This window comes from Dama dama, chromosome 29, assembly GCF_033118175.1.
Source record: "Dama dama isolate Ldn47 chromosome 29, ASM3311817v1, whole genome shotgun sequence".
In the NCBI taxonomy this organism is placed as follows: Eukaryota; Metazoa; Chordata; class Mammalia; order Artiodactyla; family Cervidae; genus Dama; species Dama dama.
Window position 1 is genome coordinate 59,932,878 of NC_083709.1, and position 23,212 is coordinate 59,956,089.

The following is a 23,212-nucleotide window of genomic DNA, read 5'->3' on the forward strand; positions in this document are numbered from 1 at the left end:
CAAACAACTATGTTAATGGGTGATAAAGTGAATGGATGAGATGAATACATGCTTTCAAACCCTCCTCGTCAATCCAGATCAGCTAGCCTGACATGTTACAAGCTGAGCTGGTATCTCAATTCCTGTAGTGTGGGTTGGGAGCGTCACTGTTAGGGCTCCATGGACAGGTAGGTACAAGATGACCTATTTGGTTTTGGTTAAAATGAAAGCACACTTAGAGACCAAAACAATGGAGAGTCACCAACAGAAGCTCTTGGAACAGGCTTTATAAAGACACTGAAAATTAGATTTCATAATGACATCATGAAAAGAATGCTAGTCTAAAATGTTGGAAGGCAAAACATAGCCACAAATACTTCATGTCATGAACTACCATTTCTAGAATAGCCTTTTATAGTTAATTTACAAACTGAAGATAATAATGGACGTATTTCAAAGGGCAGTCATGGAGGTTCAATGAGAAAATAAAGATAAAATGTATGGTACAGCTAAAGGCAAAGGAGAAAAGGAAAGATATACCCATATGAATGCAGAGTTACAAAGAATAGCAAGGAGAGATAAGAGAGCCTTCCTCAAGACCAGAAACTATAAAACTCCTAGAGGAAAACATAGGCAAAACACTCTTCGACAGAAATCACAGCAGGATCCTCTATGACCCACCTCCCAGAATGTTGGAAGTAAAAGCAAAAATAAACAAATGGGAGCTAATAAAACTTAAAAGCTTTTGCACAACAAAGGAAATTATAAGCAAGGTGAAAAGACAGCCCTCAGATTGGGAGAAAATAATAGCAAACGAAGCTACTGACAAAGAATTAACCTCAAAAATATACAAGCAACTCCTGCAGCTCAATTCCAGAAAAATAAATGACCCAATCAAAAAATGGGCCAAAGAACTAAACAGACATTCCTCCAAAGAAGACATACAGATGGCTAACAAACACATGAAAAGATGCTCAACATCACTCATTATCAGAGAAATGCAAATCAAAACCACAATGAGGTACCATTACACGCCAGTCAGGATGGCTGCTATCCAAAAGTCTACAAGCAATAAATGCTGGAGAGGGTGTGGAGAAAACGGAACCCTCTTACACTGCTGGTGGGAATGCAAACTAGTACAGCCACTATGGAGAACAGTGTGGAGATTCCTTAAAAAACTGGAAATAGAACTGCCATACGACCCAGCAATCCCACTACTGGGCATACACACTAAGGAAACCAGAATTGAAAGAGACACATGTACCCCAATGTTCATCACAGCACTGTTTATAATAGCCAGGACATGGAAGCAACCTAGATGCCCATCAGCAGATGAATGGATAAGGAAGCTGTGGTACATATACACCATGGAATATTACTCAGCCATTAAAAAGAATGCATTTGAATCAGTTCTAATGAGGTGGATGAAACCAGAGCCCATTATACAGAGTGAAGTAAGCCAGAAAGAAAAACACCAATACAGTATACTAACGCATATATATGGAATTTAGAAAGAAGGTAAGAATAACCCTGTATGTGAGACAGCAAAAGAGACACAGATGTATAGAACAGTCTTTTGGACTCTGTGGGAGAGGGCGAGGGGTGGATGATTTGGGAGAATGGCACTGAAATATGTATAATATCATATATGAAAAGAATCATCAGCCCAGGTTCGATGCATGAGACAGGGTGCTCGGGGCTGGTGCACTGGGATGACCCAGAGGGATGGGATGGGGAGGGAGGCGGGAGGGGGGCTCAGGATGGGGGGCACATGTACACCTGTGGCTGATTCATGTCAATGTATGGCAAAACCACTACAATATTGTAAAGTAATTAGCCTCCAATTAAACTAAATAAATTTATATTTTAAAAAAAAGAAAGCCTTCCTCAGTGATCAGTGCAGAGAAACAGAGGAAATCAATAGAATGGGAAAGACTAGAGATATCTTCAAGAAAATTAGAGATACCAAGGGAACATTTCATGCAAAGATGGGCACAAAAAATGACAGAAATGTTATAGACCTAACAGAAGCAGAAGATTATTAAGAAGAAGTGGCAAAAATACACAGAAGAACTACACAAAAAAGATCTTAATGACCCAGATAACCACAATGGTGTGATAACTCACCTAGAGCCAGACATCTTGGAAGGCAAAATCAAGTGGGCCTTAGGAAGCATCACTATGAACAAAGCTAGAGGAGGTGATGGAATTCCAGTTGAGCTCTTTCAAATCCTAAAAGATGATGCTGTGAAAGTGCTGCACTCAATATCCCAGCAAATTTGGAAAACTCAGCAGCAGCCACATGACTGTAAAAGGTCAGTTTTCATTCCAATCCCGAAGAAAGGCAATGCCAAAGAATGTTCAAACTACCACACAATTGCACTCATCTCACATGCTAATAAAGTAATGTTCAAAATTCTCCAAGCTAGGCTTCAACAGTATGTGAACTGTGAACTTCCAGATGTTCAAGCTGGATTTAGAAAAGGCAGAGGAACCAGAGATCAAATTGCCAACATTCTCTGGATCATCTAAAAATCAAGAGAGTTCCAGAAAAACATCTATTTCTGCTTTATTGACTATTCCAAAGCCTTTGACTGTGTGGATCACAACAAACTGTGGGAAATTATCTTAAAGAGATGGGAATACCAGACCACCTTACCTGCCTCCTGAGAAATCTGTATGCAGGCCAAGAAGCAACAATTAGAACTAGACAAGGACAACAGATTGTTACCAAATCGGGAAAGGAGTACGTCAAGGCTATATATTGTCAGCCTGCTTATTTAACTTATATGCAGAGTACATCACGAGAAATGCCAGACTGGATGAAGAACAAGCTGGAATCAAGATCAATGGGAGAAATATCAATAACCTCAGATATGCAGGTGATACCACCCTTATGACAGAAAGCAAAGAGGAAGTAAACAGCCTCTTGATGAAAGTGAAAGAGGAGAGTGAAAAAGCTGGCTTAAAACTCAACATTCAAAAAATGAAGATGATGGCATCCAGTCCCATCACTTCATAGCAAATAGATGGGGAAACAATGGAAACAGTGACAGACTTTATTTTCTTGGGCTCCAAAGTCACTGCAAATGGTGACTGCAGCCAACTGAAATTAAAAGACACTTGCTCCTTGGGAGAAAAGCTATGATCAGACTATACAGCATATTGAAAAGCAGAGACATTACTTTGCCAACAAAGGTCTGTCTAGTCAAAGCTATGGTTTTTCCAGTAGTCAAGTATGGATGTGAGAGTTTGACTGTAAAGAAAGCTGAGTGTCAAAGAATTGATGCTTTTGAACTGTGGTGTTGGAGAAGACTCTTGAGAATCCCTTGGACTGCTAGGAGATCAAACCAGTCCATCCTAAAGGAAACCAGTCCTGAATATTCATTGGAAGGACTGATGCTGAAGGTGAAGCTCCAATACTTGGACCACCTGACGCGAAGAACTGACTCATTGGAAAAGACCCTGATGCTGGGAAAGACTGAAGGCAGGAGGAGAAGGGGATGACAGAGGATGAGATGGTTGGATGGCATCACCAACTCAATGGACATGAGTTTGAGAAAGCTCTGGGAGTTGGTGATGGACAGGGAAGCCTGGCGTGCTGCAGTCCATGTGGTTGCAAAGATTTGGACAACACTGAGCAACTGAACTGAACTGAAACATTCAGCAAATGCTGGATACTACTACATCTATTTTTAAAATTTGGAATATTTGAGTTATTGACTAGTGCCATCCTATGAATACAAGGAGCATTAAATTATTCTTTTGAAGGACTAAAAAAGACAATTACCATATCCTAGTTCTAGCACCTTATTCTGTTTTACCTTTTCTACCACTAGGTGACACCACTAACCTACCATAACCCACTCTTTCCCCACAAATTCCACACAACCAATCTTTGCAATTACTGTTGATTAAGGAACACAATGTCTGTTCTGGAAAGAATCCTAAATTATTCTTTTGTTTGAGTCTTCTTATTTATTTAAATTGCCACTGGCTATTTGGTGTAAATTTATTATTTCAGCTCAGTATGTACTACGAGTCTTTGTTATTTAAGGAACCAATTCAGCATTTACCTACATGGATGGGGAAGGGGCATCCACCAGTCCACTTCACTGCTTCTCTTTTGAACATGTTTCTTTTGTCACATAAAAAAGGAACAATTTTCCTGCCTGCTTTTCTCTGACAAGTTGTTACCAGGCAGTAATTAACCATTAAAATATTGCAGATGATTCACAGGAGTGTTACAGATAAACTAATTTAAACCAAGGTCAGGTCTCCAAATCAGCAAAATAACTTCAAAAGCAGGTGAGGGAGGAAAATAAGTGAGAGAAAAGGTAAGTAACAGCAGCTATTAAAAGTAACGCTGGGCAGCTAAAACTGGTCTGAGGAATTACATTCCTAAAAATGTAATTAGCCAAATCCTTCCAGAAACTAAACCATCAAAGTGACATTACAGTACACTTTAAAAATATATTTACAGAGTGAAGGAGCAGTCATCCTAGCATATTGCTATGTCCTGAGGGCTTCCCTTCTTGTAAAGAAAGATGCAGAAGAGAATTAGATATTATGCTATAAAAAGTTCAAATTGTCACCAACATATTTTGTGAAATGCTATTTCTTAATTCCCCCAGTAGTGCTGAAATTGAGAATGAATTAATTTAACAGGCTATGTTCTGGTTTCTTTGTCATTTTATGGGATAGTTGCAATGACTAGAACCAAAGCACACCTATTAGCTCTCCAAACACCAAAATTTATTAAAAGGTCTTAAGAAGACAGGTACCGAATTCTACTTTATCATGGAGCTCATTTCTCTGGAAGGTGGGCATGGATGCTCCATTTTCTTCACAAGGCAAGGGTCAGCTTACTGCTCCTACTGAAGGATTTCAGTAAAACAGAATTGCCTGCTGAAGGTCTAGCAATGTACAATTTTTATTTATCTTAAGTTGCAGTGATACATTAATTTATTCAAAATGCCTTCTCATAATATTCCCACTTCACAAAGTGATTGTGAACTTACAAGAGAGGTTCCCAAATAAGGTGACAGACACATCTAAGTGAAGAGCCTTAGACATTTTGACAACATATAGAAAGATTTTTTTATTGGCTTTTCAATTACAAATAATTAAGAAGTTACTGGAAGAAAGTGTGGTAATACCTAGGCAAGAGAAGTGGCAGTGAAGAATGGATCAGGGTTTCTGAAAAGGAGCAGGGGTCATATGGAAAAGGAAAAAGTATGAAATCTACAAAGAAAAGGAAAGACGGGAAGTGACTGGGAAAAAAAGATTTGTGGAAAATGTGGTTCAAAGAAAGTTATGAGATCTCACTAGCTCAGCCCATGATGGTAAAAGCTGGGAGGACACTGGTGACAAACCAGGATACATTACTGAATGTCTTTAGCTGAATAGAAGAGACCAGAGGGGGAAGACGAGGCTTTTGGGACAAGAGCCTTGGTCCCCAGCATGGGAGGTGACTAATGAGTAGAGGCAGGGATAGCTGTGATGTTTGTATCCAAGTAGGAGTCTAAATAAACTGTGGAAATTTCTTCAAGAAATGGGAATACCAGACCACTTTACCTGTTTCCTGAGATATCTGTGTGCAGGTCAAGAAGCAACAGCAGAACCAGAAATGGAACAACAGACTGGTTCCAAATCAGGAAAGGAGTATGTCAAGGCTGTATGTTGTCACCCTGCTTATTTAACTTATATGCAGAGTACATCATACAAAATGCCAGGCTGGATGAAGCACAAACTGGAATCAAGATCAATGCTATCCAGATGACACCACCCTTATGGCAGAAAGTGAAGAAGAACTAAAGAGCCTCTTGGTGAAAGTGAAAGAGGAGAGTGAAAAAGTTGGCTTAAAGCTCAACATTCAGAAAACTAAGATCATGGCATCTGGTCCCATCACTTCATGGCAAATAGATGGGGAAACAGTGCAAACAGTGGCTGACTTTATTTTTATGGGCTCCAAAATCACTGTGGATGGTGATTGAAGCCATGAAATTAAAAGATGCTTACTCCTTGCAAGGAAAGTTATGACCAACCTAGACAGCATGTTAAAAAGTAGAGACATTGCTTTGCCAACAAAGATCTGTCTAGTCAAAGCTATGGTTTTTCCAGTAGTCATGTATGGATGTGAGTTTGACTGTAAAGAAAGCTGAGCACTGAAGAATTGATGCTTTTAAACTGTGGTGTTGGAGAAGACTCTTGAGAGTCCCTTGGACTGCAAGGAGATGCAAGCAGTCCATCCTAAAGGAGATCAGTCCTGGGTGTTATTGGAAGGACTGATGCTGAAGCTGAAACTCCAGTACTTTGGCCACCTAATGTGAAGAACTGACTCACTGGAAAAGACCCTGATGCTGGGAAAGATTGAAGGCAGGAGGAGAAGGTGATGACAGAGGATGAGATGGTTGGATGGCATCACCAACTCGATGGACATGAGTTTGAACAAGCTCTGGGAGTTGGTGGTGGACAGGGAAGCCTGGCGTGCTGCAGTCCATGGGGTTGCAAAGAGTTGGACATCACTGAGCAACTGAACTGGACTGAACTGAGGGCTCAAAAGACTAATTACCCAGTGCTGTTCAGTACTGTGCAAATGACCCATTATCTCTAGCTGCAGCATGGCCCTACCCACTCTTAATCCAGGCCAAGATTATAACTGTCAGAAATATGATATCACTCACTGAAGTGCATAAAATCAGATAAGTAAATTAGGAATCATAAATTAAGATCCTACTTTTTCTTTTTTTTAATTTATTTTTAATTGAAGGATAATTGCCTTACAGTAGTGTTGGTTTCTACCAAACATCACCATGAATTGGCCATAGTTTTATGCATGTCCCCTTCCACTTGAACATCCCTCCCACGTCCCTCCCCATCTTACCCATCTAGAGATCCTACTTTTTCTTGATTCACAGAAGAAAGCCTAGAAACTGATGACACAGTCTTGGGTACCAGGAGCAATCCCTTTCTTTGGTAAATGGTCTCCAAAGTTGGGCACCTTCAATTCCTTCCCTCCCTAAGGGCATACGCTCCTCCTCACATCAAGAACTGGGGTCCAATGCTCTTGAATTGGGATAGTTAACATTGTTAAAATGGTTATACTACCCAAAGTGATCCCTAGCAAATTACCCATGACATTTTTTCACAGAACAAGAACAAATAATCCTAAAATTTAGATGGAAACACAGAAGACCCAAAATCGCTAAAACAAACCTGAGGAAAAAGAACAAAGCAGGAGGCATAAGCCTCCCGGATGTCAGACAATACTACAGAGCTACAGTAATCAAAACAGCATGGCATTGGCACAAAAACAGACTTATGGATCAACAGAATAGAATGGAGAACCCAGAAATAAACTCACACACCTAAGTTAATTAATCTTTGACAAAGGAAGCAAGAATATACAATGGAGAAAATACAGTCTCTTCAGCAGATGGTGTTGGGAAACTTGGATAATGGCATGCATATCAATGAAATTAGAACAAACCCTCACATTACACACAAAATAAACTCTACATGGCTTAAAGACTTAAATATAGGATTTGACACCGCAAAACTCTAAGAAGGACTTCCCTGGTAGTACAATGGATAAGAATCTGCCAGCCAATGTAGAAAACATAGGTTCAATCCCTGGTCTGGGAAGATTCCACATTCCAAGGATCAATTAAGCTCGTGCTCCACAACTACTGAGCCTGCATTCTAGAGCACATGAGCCACAACTACTGAAGCCAGAGTGCCTAGAACCCATGTTCTCTACAAGAGAAGCCATCTCAATGAGAAGCCCATGCACTGCAACAAAGAGTAGCCCCCACTTGCTGCAACTAGAAAGCCCACATACAGCAATGAAAACCTCATGCAACCAAAAAATAAATAAACAAACAAATAATTTTTTAAAAACTCTTAGAAGTGAACATAGGCAAAATATTCTCTGACATAAACTGTACCAATGTTTTCTTAGGTCAGTCTCCCAAAGCAATAGAAATAAAAACCAAAAAGGAAAAGAAAACAAAGAAAGAAACAAAAAGACAACCCTCAGAATGGGAAAAATATATTTGTAAATGAAATAACCTACAAGGGCTTAATCTCCAAAATATACAAACAGCTCATATAGTTCAAAATCAAAAAAATAAGCAACATGATCAAAAATGGGCATGCATGCTAGGTCATTTCAGTCGTGTGTGACTCTTTGCGACCCTATAGACTGTAACCTGCCAGGCTCCTCTGTCCATGGGATTCTCCAGGCAAGAGCACTGGAGTGGGTTGCCATGCCCTCCTCCAGGGGATCTTCCCAACCCAGGGATTGAACCCATGTCTATTATGTCTCCTGCATTGACAGGTGGGTTCTTTACCACTAGAGCCACCTGGAAAGCCCCCAAATGGGCAGAAGATCTAAATAGACATGTCTCCAAAGAAGACATATAGATGGCCAAATAGCATATGAAAATATGCTCAACATTACTAATTATTAGAGAAATGTAAATCAAAACTACAATGCAGTCAGAATGGCCATCATTCTGTCTACAAATAAATGCTGGAAACAGTGTGGAGAAAAGGGAACACTCTTACAGTGTTAGTTAGAATGTAAGTTGGTACACCTCCTGTGGAAAACAGTATAGAGGTTTCTCATAAAACTAAAAACAGAGTTGTCATATAATCCTGGAATTCAATTCCTCAGAATATATTCAGAGAAAACTAATTCCAAAAGCTACATGTACCCAATGTTCACTGCAGCACTATTTACAACAGCCGGGCCACGGAAGCAAACTAATGTCCACCAACAGATGAATGGATAAAGAAGATGTGGTACATATATACAATGAAATATTACTTAACCATAAAAAATAATGGCATGATGTCATTTGCTGCAACATGGATGCACCTAGAGATTATCATACTAAGTGCGGTAGGTCAGACAGAGAAAGACAAATACCATATGATATCATTTATATGTCAAATCTAAAATATGACACAAATGAAATTATCTATGAAAGTAAAACAGACTCACAGACACAGAGACCAGACTTGTGGTTACCAAGGAAGGAGGGGCAAGAGGGAGGGATGGATTGGGAGTTTGGGATTAGCAGATGCAAACTGGTATATACAGAATGGATAAACAACAAGTTCCTACAGTGTAGCACAGGGAGGTATATTCAATGTATTGCTTTAGTCGCTTAGTCATGTCCAGCTCTTTGCGACCCCATGGACCGTAGCCTGGTGGGCTCCTCTGTCCATGGAATTCTATAGGCAAGAGTACTGGAGTGGATTGCCATTCCCTTCTCTAAGGGATCTTCCCAATCCAGGGATCAAACCCTGGTCTCCTGCATTGCAGGCAGATTCTTTACCATCTGAGGCACCAGGGAAGTCCCATAACAATAAATCATATGATAAACCATAATGGAAAATTATATGAAAAAGAATGTATAAATATATAAGACTGAATCACTTTGCTGTACAGTAGAAATTAACACAATATTTTAAATCAATTACACTTCAATAAAATAAATGAAAAAAATATACAAAAAAAGAATTGGGGTTTAATTCCCAGTGGTGTGCTTGCACTGACTTGTACAAGTGTACAGGATGGTAACAATGACTGTAAAATTTTCAGGAAATTTGCAAACCCGCCATTTATAAATTAAACACAGCCATTATAAAAATTAAATATTACACATTAGATAAATCATATTAAAAACAAATCATAAATTCTCAAAACTCATCACTTCCTAATTATTCTACTACATTATCTATGTTCTTGAGATTATTTACATCTATTGCATCTGTTATACACTTTAACTGCATTACTATTTTATTTGTAAAAAAAAAAAAAACAACAGATTGGGAAGTGTATAACATGATGATGATCTAGTTTTCTTTTCTTTTTTGTGATACCACCTCAGATCTACTCTTCTAGCCAACCGTGTTTGTTTGTTTTTTTTAATATTTATTTATTTATTTGGCTGTTCTGGGTCTTAGTTGCAGCTCATAGCCTCTTTTAGTTTCGGCATGTGGGATCTAGTTCCCTGACCAGGGATCGAACCCAGGCCCCCAGCACTGGGAGGTCAGAGTCTTAGCCACTGGACCACCAAGGAAGTCCTCCCCTCTAACCGTATTTTTGACGATATCACATTGGTACCTTGAAATTGCCCATGGTAAGAGTATTTATGTTATGAAAATTGGCAAACACTACAAATCAAAGCTAGCTTAATTGTTTTATTGATTTTCTACAGCAGATGTTGGCAAATTATAGCCCACAGGCCAAATTCAGCCCACTGCTTGTTCCGTATGCCGATGAGCTAAATGCTTTTCAATTGTTATTATATAAGTTCCCACATAAAATCCTCAATTTTTCTTTTTGGCAAAATTTAAAATATTTACTATCTAGCTCTTTTCAGAAAAACTGTGCCTGTCTTAACTTAAGAAAGTAATGGAGGAATAGTTATTAATAATTACACACTTAAAAATGGATTGTGTTTCTAGCCATCACATTGTGAATAGCACCAAAAAAAAAAAAAAATTCTGAGGACACGTTATTCCAGTATTTGAAAACTATTCTTTAAGTCGGCGAAGAGGTCATTCATGTTGTTACAGGCACAATTCAGAAAAAAAATCTTCATTGTTTCACTTTTTTTGTTAAAAAGCCAAAAACATCAACCACATTCTTGTTGGAACTATACTGGTTTATCAATTGGTAATACAAGAGTTGCATTAAAATCATTTAATTCATACTGTAAGAATCAACTACTACTATAGAGTTTACAATAAAGAATATATCATTTGTAAATTGTGTGCCATATATCCTGCATACCAGTAATATGTGTGGATATACATATACACACAGATATATATATATATATATATATTTCCCCCCCCCCACCCCCAGAGAGCCCACTGTTAAACATTTGCCAGCACACCACTGCTAATTCTATTTTATCATCCATCTCGGCTGACCTTAGGGAGCTGCATGACCAATAAAATACGACGGAAGTGATATTCTGAGATATTTCAAATTATGTAACAAGAATTGAAGCTTCCGTCTGCATCTTAGAAAACTTACTCTTGTGGCTCTGTCTTGGAATCTTCGTGTCAGGCTATGAGAAGCCCGAGCCGGGTGAGTCCTAAACAACCTCACAGGTAATTCCCATCTGACTACAACTGCATGAGAAACCCTGAGTAAACACTACCCATCTGAACCCCCCAAACCCAAAGAACTATGAGAGATAATAATATTTTAAGTCTCGAGGTTCTGGTGATGGTTTGTTAAAAAGCAGCAAATAATTGGGACACCACTTTATTTTAAGAAGAAGAAGAAGCCAGTGAGTGGGGAGCCAGGTGGACTGGAGTATCCAATGCTATTCTCTTCCATGGCCTTGGTGCAAAGTAGATGTATGGACATGTTGGGAGTGGGATGTAATAAAAAGAAAGAATGGCTATGAATAATACATATTTTCATACAAAGTTGAATCAAAGTGTCCACCAGAGATGCAGCAAGTAAAATGGGACACTGACTCTACCCTGTTCATTCACCAGCCATCCACTTACCTGGGCTTCCTGGAGTGGCATGTAGTTCCTCCCACTGCCTCCTTTCTCTCTGCCTCTGCACCCACGTCCAACAGTCATATTTGAGGTTCGCATCCCTTAAATTCACACAGCCTCTTGGACACAGCAGTGTCCTCAGAGTGTCTGATCTCATTATCTCATTCCCCTGCACAGTTGCCCAGGAAATCAGTGGGAATTCCTGGGTCCTGAGAAGAGTGTATGCCTGGAGCAGGCTCTGTGTTTCTTTCTCTTTTAAAAATTATTTTTGGCTGCTCTGGCTCTTTGTTGCAGCACATAGGAACAGACTTAGCTGCCTCATGGCATGTGGGATCTTAGTTACCTGACCAGGGATCAAATCTGAATCCCCCACATTTGAAGGCATAGTCTTAACCACTGAACCACCAAAGAAGTCCCCAGGATCCACGTTTTCTATGTTCCTCCTTTTCCGCCCCCTGCATGTGCATACATTTCTATAGCATTTCGGAGGAGAAGGAGAAAGGTCCAGGACACCATCCCATAGCAAAGAAAGCACAGTACATTATGAGGAAATTTATTATCTCTAAATGTTAAGTATTGAGTTATTTTGTACCACTGAAGGAAATAAATATAGAGAAGTACGGTTAGCTACGTCAAGTTTCGAGAATCCATCTGAAAGTGGCCAATAGGTAAAAACAACGAAAACATCAAGTTGCCTCTAACTTCAGTTTACTGTAGATATAAAACAGGAATTTCATTGTATCGTACTCTAGAGAGACTAGTTTGTAGACTTCATCTAGTGTCTTGAAATTTTTTTGGTCATCTGCAAAAGGAGCTACCTACCTACAAATTGTAAGGATTCTAAATATTAAACACTTCTGGTGACATTTTTTCAGACAGTGCTGTAGCCACTGATATGATAAACTATTTTATAAATAGGGAATTTTGAGTCCCTCATTTCAGTTATGTCTGGTTACCAAGAACTGCTCATAGCTCAGAGTAGGAACAAAAGTCTACACTCTAATTTCAGGTATCACTTTTTCATTATGCCATTGTCCTCAAGAAGCTATGAATTATTAGCTCTAAATTAGTTTCACATTGTAATTTACACTTCAGATGACTCACACACACTGATTGTTAAATTCACACAATGAAAGCCACCTAACTGTGCTTGTCATTTGCTTTAAACTCCTTTGGACTCCTCAGTCGGGTTTGAACTGAGAACTCCTAACACCTCAACTGCTCAGAATTTCCTTATTAGGAGTTACAATAGTGCTCAAAAGTAACACTGTTTCATTTTCTTTTAAATTTCTACCACTAAAAATTTCCACTGATTGGGCTGCTCTCTATTCCGAACACAGATTTGAAAAAGTTATATCACAAGCAGGTAAATCAGAATACCCATGTCCTTGAATTCTAGAGGCAGGCAGAGAAAAAAACATCAGAATTCCTTCCTTCCTACATCATGTCCTATCCCTCACCTCATAGTACTATCTAATATTATTATTTTTATCTATTTGACTTATTTTTCCAAATCTCCTCTATCTGAGGAGCTGATAATTATATTTACTATTAATTCTTAGAAGTTACATGGATTCCCTGATAGCTCAGTTGGTAAAAAATCCATCTGCAATGCAGGAGACCTGGGTTCGATCCCTGGGTTGGGCAGATCACCTGGAGAAGGGAAAGGCTACCCACTCCAGTATTCTGGCCTGGAGAATTCCATGGACTGTATAGTCCATGGGGTCGCAAAGAGTCGGAAACGACTAAGCGACTTTCACTTCACTTCACATGGTGTTTACAGGTCAAAAACTAAAATGATTTTTAAAAGAAGCAAAGATCTGAACATAAAGAGGAAGAGGCTTGGTACCAAGAGTATGGAGAACAAGCGTTCCATCCGAGGATTGCTTGAGGATGTCTGTCTAGGCTGTCTGACACCTGGAGTTCGGACAATGATTGACACCTGGTGACTTACCAGTGAACCTGAGTGGGCATCATATCCCACATAATGGACACAGTGCTTGGACAGAACAGACCCAGATTTTCATCCCAGCTCTGCATTAGACAAATGATTTAACCTTCCCAGACTCCAACACCCTCACTTCCAAGATGGAGACTGTGGCAGAGACTGGCTAATTGTTCATCAAGCTGGTTCTCCTTCTTGGCACATAACTAGACTGCATTTCTCAGCCTCCCTGCAGTCAGATGTAACCATGTGACTGGGCCAACGAAACGTGAGAAGTGACAGATGCTATGTTCTGACAAGATCCATAAAACTTCCCAATTTTGGCCCTCCAAGTTCTTCTCCATCTTGAGAGATAGGATGGAGATGTCTCAGGCAACCTTGGGAGCCATGTGTTAAAAGATGGTCTCTGAATCACCCCTAGCCACCCAACCGGAAACACTAAACTGGATTTTGCTGCATAACCAAAAATGAATAAGTTATATATTGAGTCTTTGAGATTTGGGGTTCATCTGTTGCTGGTGTTAAATGTACCTTAACCGATACAGAGGTAATCATAGCCCCTCTAGCACACGGGGCTGCTGTGAGGATTAAATAAGACAACGCTTGCAAGTTCACTGCCTTGATATATCATGAGCAGGCATCATCAAATGTCAGCTCCTTCTCAACAAGTAGGAGTTGGCAGCCCTGGACCCAAAAGGAAACAGAGGCAGTGGTTACACATAGTTCCATTGATATGCTGAACAGGTTCGAAAAATCACCTCCAGCATAAGTGTTTGGCATTTTAAAGAATATGCTAATCAAAAGTAACATCTACTTCCTCAACTATCACTATGCATTTTATGACAGAATAAGATAGGTAAATACTCGAGGTACATACTCGAGGTACTTTCATCCCAAACTCCAAAAAACTCCAAGCTCAAACAATGAAAAATCATATTCGATGCTTAAAATTGGTAAACCAGGTTTCAGACTGGTTCTTTCGGTCTGAAATCACCAGTGACAATGGTGCAAAGATACTTCACTGCAGTCTGAGTAGATGTTCAACTTTTACTAGGAAGGAATTTATTGGGAATTGGGAATAATTTCTGGTTTGTGCTCTGAATGCTAAGGGAAAAGGTTGGTGTTTTTCCCTCTGCAGTGTTCCAAGGTGCAGCTCGTCTGATAATCTCTATGCAGGGCAGAATGAGTCAGAGGTCTGAGTCACTTTACCAGAATGCATCCCATGTGTTCTATTCCAGGTTTCAAATAGCATAGTGTCTGGTCATGAGGGGGCCCCAGAGAGAAAACAAGTTGGAGCTATTCCCTTGGACTCCAGCTCCAAATAAAGGAGACAAAACTTCAAGAGTTGGAAATTCCCACTGTTTCTCATTTAAAGGAAACTGATTTAAAATAAAAACATGTGTGAGTGGCAGATGAAACATGCTTAACAGACAGTAGGTTCATTCACAGTCTTATTATATGTTGAACTCCTGACCTTCAGCACCTCAGAACGTGACCTTATTTGGAAATAGAGTTATTGTTGATATAATAGTTAAGATAAGGTCATTATACTTGGGCCCTAATCCAATATGCCTAAAAAAGGTAAAATTTGGAGATATACATAGAGGGAAGATACTGAGACAACAAAGGCAGAGACCAAGGAGATGCCTCTACAAGCCAAGGGACACCAAAGACTGCCAAAAAATCACCAGAAGCTAGAGGACAGCATGGATCAGAGTCTCTCTCAGCTTTCAGAAGGAACCTATTCTGCCAATTGCAGATCTTGGACCTCCAGTCTCCCGACCATGACATAATAAAGTTATATTATTTAAGTCACACAGTTTGTGGTGCTTTGTTATGGCAGCAGACTGACATAGTATATTTATGGGATAGTTCATAATGTGATTAGTCAAAGCAAAAGGGATCAAGTCCGTGCCTGGTTATTGTTCTTCCTGAAGAAAGATGGTAATGACTCACAGCCTTTTGGGAGATGCTTAATGGAGATGTAATAATATTTGGTGTTGGCAGGGGAACTATTCATGTGGCACTGCCATAAGCAATCTCATTTGCTTCAGTGGCACTGGAGTGGACTGGAAAATGTTGTCCCCTTCCCTTAACATCTAGATACATTTCTTTACTAGGAGTACAGTAGGTCCAAGATTTACAATCACTCCATTCTGCTGACAACAACACAAAGGCCAAGTTTCTCCCAGGTAAGCACATGCTTTAATATCCATAAATTCTCTTCTTTTTTCCCCTAAGGTTTATTATTTAAAGTTTTCAACATAGATTTTTGTTTTTGATAACCTTCATTTCTCTCCACTGGTTCCTCCACTAAAATGAAGAATTGGAACAAAATCAAAACCATCCATGTCTTTTTTCTGATAATCTAGTTGACAAACAATGAAAAGGTCACAAAGGATCAGGCACAACCATAATGAATGAAATAGATTCCAATATGTGGAGTGTACACCCTACGGGATGTGTGTTGTAGTCAGACTCATAATGAACTGGAAACCATGTGAAAGGGGACGGCAGTATCTTTTCCACAGTCCTAGCTTCCAATACTGTTTGCAAGAACCAGCACTCTGGTCATGCTTGTGATGAGACCATTTTATCTACTGCTTTTCAAAGTCATACTCACTCTGACCTCATACATTGAACAAAGCACTGAAAGAATATTATTGTAATTATTTACTTTCCAGGGTAGATTTTTCTGTGCTGTGCTTAGTCACTCAGTCGCCTCTGACGCTTTGTGACCCCATGGATTGTGGCTTGCCAGGCTCCTCCGTCCATGGGGATTCACCAGGCAAGAATACTGGAGTGGGTTGCCATGCCCTCCTCCAGGGTATCTTCCCAACCCAGGGGCTGAACTCAGGTCTCCTGCATTGCAGGCAGATTCTTTACCATCTGAGCCATCAGAAAAGCCCAAGAACACTGAAGTGGGGAGCCTATCCCTTCTCTAGTGGATCTTTCTGACCCAGGAACCAAACTGGGGTCTCCTGCATTGCAGGCAGATTCTTTACCAGCTAAGCTACCAAGGAAGACCTTTCAGTAACCTAGATAACCTTAATAAGAACAACTATCATTTGTGAGATGTACTACAATACAAATAAGAGACAAAAGGTTTAGCAACCTTCTCTTTATATGGTAGAATTAACCCATCTTAAAGGCAGTGGTTTCTACAGCCCAAACCAGTGCTTCCCTCGAACGAACATGCTATATGTGTCACAAGGACACAAATTCTTTTCATTTTCTCAATATTTCCACCCCCAAAAATTAACTGGGTCACCAGGCAGATAAAGGTCATGATACATACGACTATGGAGCTGCAGCATTGCAAAGGGCCATTGAAAATGTAAGGAATCCTCTTTTTTATTGCCCTGGTATCACACGGAACTTCTAGGTGATCCTTTCCAGGGACAAGTAACCAATTCCATTTTTGGACAGGTGGAGAAGCAGTTCTACTGACAAATATATGGGCTATATTTTACCTGTCTGATCTCAGCCTTCAGCTATAGTTGAAACTGACTGGAAGGAAACAAAGTAAGTTGTTTTCGATGCAGAGATAGATGGCTTTGCTTTCCTAGCTGACTTACTTAAATTTAAAAGGAAATAAAAATCAGATATCAAAGGAACAAAGGGCAGACACCAACATGGATTTGTGTTTACCAAGTACCTACTCTGTCTCCAGCATTGTGCCAGGAAATTAAAGAGAGACAGAACTCAACAATACCATCTTTATCCCCAGTTAACTTAAAATATTGTCTAACTATGACTAAATATTTAAAACAAGTTCAAAATTAAGGGAAGATACAGTATATATTTAAGTCCTAAGCTGGTCAATTTTGCAAGTGGTAATAGGAAATGGAGAATTTCTAGGAGTCATCAGGAAGTAGCTAGGTCTCAACCATGCTTTGGAGGACAAGCAAGATTTAGAAAGCCATAGCAACTAAGGACATTTCTTTGAGATTATATCTAGATTTAAAGGGCAATTAGACAGCTGTTCCAAAATACACAAAATAAGATGGTGGGATTCTATTATGATTTTTTAAATGCAGATGGGAAAGGAATGTTGAAATATAATCAAATACAGACAGAGATTGTGAAATGCCACTGTATCACAGCTTGATCTATGGAGAAAACCAAACTCTGCCCTTAGCTTGGGGATTTTTCCAACTAAAAGTTTAAATAAACAGTGTACATTTTCCCTTTCAAAGAAGATACACAATGTTACTAAGGAGTTCCTTCTCCATTGCTCAGTCATCTTTAATATCCACGCAAAAGTGAAAAGCTCTCTTTCAGTTGATTAGAGTTTAATCTGCGTACCCTTCTTTTATGTATAAATATCCTTCTCCCTCCTCCCAGAAGATCATATAGCTCTTCCAGAGATGTATTTAGTGGCCTGATTAATTACTGGACCTCTATGTAAATTACTCTCAAGATTAAGATGATCTTTTTATCACTTATTCACCTTGACAAACATTTACAGTTTAACATATCTGACAAGGCTATTTGTATATACCTATATTATAAATGAAGGTACGTTACAGCTACAGTAAGTCTATAATAATAATAATAGCCTTAAAATAATTTGCCAACTACAGACAGTTCCCTAAGCAATTACAAGATGCTCTAAGTTAATTTAGAAAGGAATTCCAAACAAGGCATTTAAAACCTAATAAGTTGCCATTAAATGAAGGGAGACAGGGGAGGAAGGAAAGAGAAAGAAAACCCTAAGGCTTGAACTGGGAGAAATGATTCTCAGAGCTACTGACCCTTGCAAGATCCATGTCTTCCTTGCATTTCTAGACACAAAGCAGATTTCTAATTGAAGGTGATTATCTGGTTACTACATCCCAAATTGCATGTATTTCCTGCATTGAATCACATCTTCGTCTAATTATATGGAGCATTTATCAATGCAAAAGTCCATAGAAACAGTTGAGTTTCTACATGCAACGAGAATGTGTACTATATACTGTGAGGCACTATATCACCATTACATGTGAGAGTCTTTAGTGACAACACTCAACCTCCTGGTATTCATATGGATCTACAAGTCAAACCACATTATCAAAAAACAATAGAAACAATTTGACAAAGAACTCACAAAAAAGAGCCTGGTATGCTCTTGGGTTTTCTGAGGCATGGAACCCCTACACATGCCCTAGAAATATACACAGTGATATGGTAATCATTACCATGAAACAAATAAAAAGAACAGCAATATACAGCTCTAAAACCTAAAACACCAAGTCCTATTCAGCAATTTTTATTCCCATAAACATGACTTGAGAGTTCAATGCCTCAATTAAAGATGGGTCACTTGATCAAGGCAATGTAACAGTAAAAAAAAAAACCCCCAAACTCAGACTTCTACACCACACAAATGTGCCTCTGTAAAATATAATTCCATTAGTTAGGCTAGTTAGGATTAACATGCAAGTCACTGAAAAGCCCCAAAGTAGACAAAGACAATTTACCAAGGAAATACACAAAATCAAGAGCTATATTCACTCTGGTTCATTCATTTAACAGATTGGAAGGAGGGTCTTATTAATTCTAGAGTTCTCATCATTGATTATCAAAATGACATGCATCCAAAGAGCTTACAGAATCCAAAGAACAACTTGGTTTCTTAGAAAAGATCTACGGACAATGCAGGGTGGGGCACAGAAAAAGGAAGTGAATCTAAATTTCCTTCTCCAAACACATTGATAATCACTGTTGCTAAACAGGTTACATACATATAAATACACATACATGTATACACATGTGAGTCTGTTTTGTTTTTCTGAGATGTCTGTTTTGTTTCATTCTGAGATGAATGAAATAGCACTCATCTTTGGAATCCAGGTTTTTTGGCATCTTTCATTGGTTCAGCACAGTGTTTTCATCCAAAATAATAAGGCACATTTCTAGTCAAATATACCATAAAGAAGCATTCGCAGCAAAAGACTAACACTAACTATGCAATAGAGAAAACTGTTCCAGTTGCTTAAAATGCAGTTGTATAAAATCTGTCATTGCCAAAAAAGCTTTCCCACCCTTACCTCCAGGGTCATGTTCACAGTGCTAATGGCCACTTTTATTTCTCCATCTGAAAGCTCTTTTAGATTCTTCAGCATTGTCTGTTCAATACCTAAACCTGTGGGTGAGAGAAAAAACATTACGTTACATTTGAGGAAGATTTTTGGTAATATTAAGGGATTATCTGAAGATGTCACTCTGTTAATTTCAGTATTTCCCCTCTCATATCTCTTTTAACCATAATAAACACACATGAAGGCAAAAAAATCACATAGTGATAATATTTGCATCAGTGAGAATCCCAGCAGGAAACAGAATTCATCCCTCAGGATGCCAAAGAAGATTGTTTAATGGTAGGACACTTGCAGAGATGTGGGTGGGACTGAGAAAATTAATAAAAGAGGCATCCAGATACTAGCAGAAGTTTGGGTGAAGGAAACAGATATCTGGAGTAGTAGAGAGGGGTTGCCAGAAACTAAGCACCAAGCAGGAAGGGAGCAGGGAAGAAATACAACAGTCTCTTCCCCTTCCTTTGGTTCCTATGCCCCATATATTTCTAACTCTTCTGTGGACCAAATTCAACTGAAACCAGTAATCTTCAGGGGAGCCCAGAAGATTAAACACTCAGAGATCAGACTCTGGAAACCCACAGCAGACAGAAGCAGAGTAGAAAAGCGCAGTAGGTAAGAAAAACCAACATAACCATGCAAACAACCAAATACTACCCAGGAAAGTGAAAATTTGCTTTCAGGATGCATTTAGAACAGCCTCTATGTTTTCAATTGTAATTTTACTCACAATGCACTTTATAAATATGACCCATAAAACTACAGTAATTAAGTTGGCCACCCTTGTAATAGGCTCTGGCAATGGGAGCTATGGGATTTCTTAAATGATGGGAGAATAATCCAGAAGGGATAGATTATCTAGAACTGCATAGTTTTAGTCAGTGGACCAACGTGCTTCAATAAAATCTATCATGGAAAACAGGAAAGGGTCTGGCTTAATACTGAATTCTCACCCTACATTTTTACATCAGAGCAGGTCTAAACTCTTGAGAAGACCTATACTAAAGCACAGTAAAGCATGTATCTCCTCAGATGTACATTAAGATGGCAGAGTCAATCATTATTTGCCAATTATTAATATTTGCCCTCTCAACTTATAACACTATCAATCAAAGCAGCAGGGGGAAACAGCTACTAAATATTTCTTTTCCACTCAAAGGTTGAAAAGCTGCCATCTATCACACTACAGCATAAAATGATTTATAGAATATATAGTGACATGAAAAGTTTGATCTAGTTTTGAAAATGAATGACAAAATGCACATCATCATGCGGCTACACATCCACATATCTGCACATGTGCATGTGTAACAGGTGTGTCAGTGGCCCGCCCACATTTCCTCTGACTTTCATGCCCTAGCAAGTCGCTCAACTGCCGGCACCTGCATCTCTTTTCCTGAGGGCTTTCTCTGGCCATCAAAGCCCACCCCAGGAAAATTAATAGTCCCGGAGACTAAGTAACCCTCAACATTCCAGGGGTATGCTCCTAACAAAACCTGATTCACGGCGTGAATTTCTGTGCTGTGAATACTCACACCATGGCCGATTCCAACCTGCCAACCCAACATCAACCCACGCACAAAATTCCTGAAAATTTAGCAGTCAGCTCTTGGAGCTCCGATAAACAACTTCCAATGTGCCACTGTACCCCTTGAGTAGGAAAACACTGCGGTGCAATTTTACACTCTTTTCCAGACGTCCTTAGTGGGATAAAGGCCTGATTTCCCACAAAGATAACTTGCTGGTTAAAGTGCTCCAGGCCCTATCAGTGTTTCCTGGGATCCCCTCCCAAATATATTGCTATGCCTCAGGCTCTGCCCCTGCAGGATTCCAAACTAAGGGAGAAAGCTGTACACCTTAAATCAGACTGACTGTCTGGGTTTAAATCCAGGCCTGGCCACCTGGAGCTGAGTGTGTGATGATGCGAAAGCAAAGATGCTTTTCTGTGCTTCAGAGTTTTCATCTGAAAATTGGGGACAATAATTCCACCTGGCAGGGTTGTCCTGAGGACTCCGTATGAAAATTCATACAAAGTTGTACCATCAGAACCTCGTGTATATTAGACACTTAATGAACTGTTGCTGTTATTATTACTATTGCTAAACAACTGAACCAGGGAATCCACTCTCTTGACAAAGCCTAGACTTACAGAATAATGTTATCTGCTTAAGAATCTTCTCACTTTTTTTCTCAAATTAATTTATGAAATCCCATTGCGCTTGACATTGTTCATGCCATATTCTCAAAATAGAGCCCTCCCAGCGCAGGGATTTCCTGTCATGATGCATCCGGGGTGCCTATTAGACACATGAATTAACCACACATCCAGGTACAAAGGCCTCAGAGGAAAGCCTGCAGCGCGAACTGTCTGCTTCCAGGTGAGCCAACACAATGCTCCTGAAAACTGTGCCCCAGCATGAACATTAGGGAAGAAAGTGAAGGCACACACAAATCCACCTCCTGAGGCCCAGCAACAACCCACACCCCAAACCATCCCTCCTTGGCAGCTACGACACAGCTGGGGGACAGTCACTCACCCTGAGCACTGGATTGGGTCTCCTGCAGGATATTGATAATGTCCTCTCTTGGAGGTAAGCTGGGAAATTTTTCTTCCAGGATAGAAAGAATTTCCTCCTGCTTTTCTGAGATCTTCTTGGGCTCCATGGCCATCCACTTAAAAAGGATGCTACCTGAAAGGCATGAATAAAGTCACCATTAAACTTTCTAGTCAAGCTAGGATGGGGCTCAGGAAAGTCAATGCTTTCTAGTCTCTTGAACTCTGCTTCCACTTTCAGATTCCTGTCTAAACCAGGGGCCTCCATTGTGTAACATTCAAGAGGCAACTTTTAGAAAACTCTTCAGATACTGTCTGTCTTGCCTCACTGTTCTTCCAGTAATAATCTCAACAACTGAATTGAATATGGCACAGTTACAGATAAAGAAATAAAATGTTTCCCCATCCCACACAAATACACAAAAGTGATACACATTAGTTTTAAACATTCTCAGGATGGAAGTTAATGATAAACTATTTAAAAATATTAAATATGACTTAATATTTCTGTTTAAGAATACCTTTAAGAGATCACAGAGAAGATCATTTCATTCATCACATTACTGATTTTATATAAGAACTCTCTCCTCTTAACAATGAAATGATTTCCTAGCCAAAGTGTCAGCAGCAGAAGGATCTGATAAGGCAGTGAACCTTGAATCCATCCCCAGTCTTCCAGGTACGACACACAGTTTTGAAGTTGTTTACTAACATCTAATTATAATGATTCATAAGTTGGATCTAACTCACAGGTTTCAATTACAAAGCACTTCGATAATATGAATGACTAACTTCTCACAATTTCCTAGAATTTCTATACATAATCTCACCTTAAAAGGGAAGAGCTACCACCTGTCACATGCCCTTTTCCTGTAACCTGGGCCCAGGCTAACAGAGTCATGGGGGGAAAGGAGGCTTTGCTTAGTGATAAATGATTAAACTCTCTAAAAATCCTCAAAATTATTGATTAATCAGGTTGATACATCTCTCTAGCTTTCAGGGTAGCCTAAATGACAATTACAGTGGTAAAAATGTAAAAGGAGAAATGAAGTAGTGAGTGAGAGAAAACTTTGGTACATAATCTTGACATCTACCTGGAAATCTACTGTACACAGA

At 39.4% G+C, this 23,212-nt stretch overlaps 1 protein-coding gene across 4 annotated transcripts in view; it reads right to left on the bottom strand.

The window, feature by feature from the left end:
* The window catches only part of PRUNE2 (prune homolog 2 with BCH domain), a 278,419-nt gene that overhangs the window by 183,530 nt on the left and 71,677 nt on the right, over window positions 1-23,212 (bottom strand). For all 4 annotated transcript variants that reach the window (XM_061132725.1, XM_061132724.1, XM_061132722.1 and 1 more), the window contains exons 5-6: window positions 22,080-22,232; window positions 19,498-19,592 (exon numbers count right to left, since the gene is read on the bottom strand). In XM_061132725.1, coding sequence (XP_060988708.1) covers window positions 19,498-19,592; window positions 22,080-22,232 — 248 coding nt within the window. The remainder of the gene's footprint in view (window positions 1-19,497; window positions 19,593-22,079; window positions 22,233-23,212) is intronic.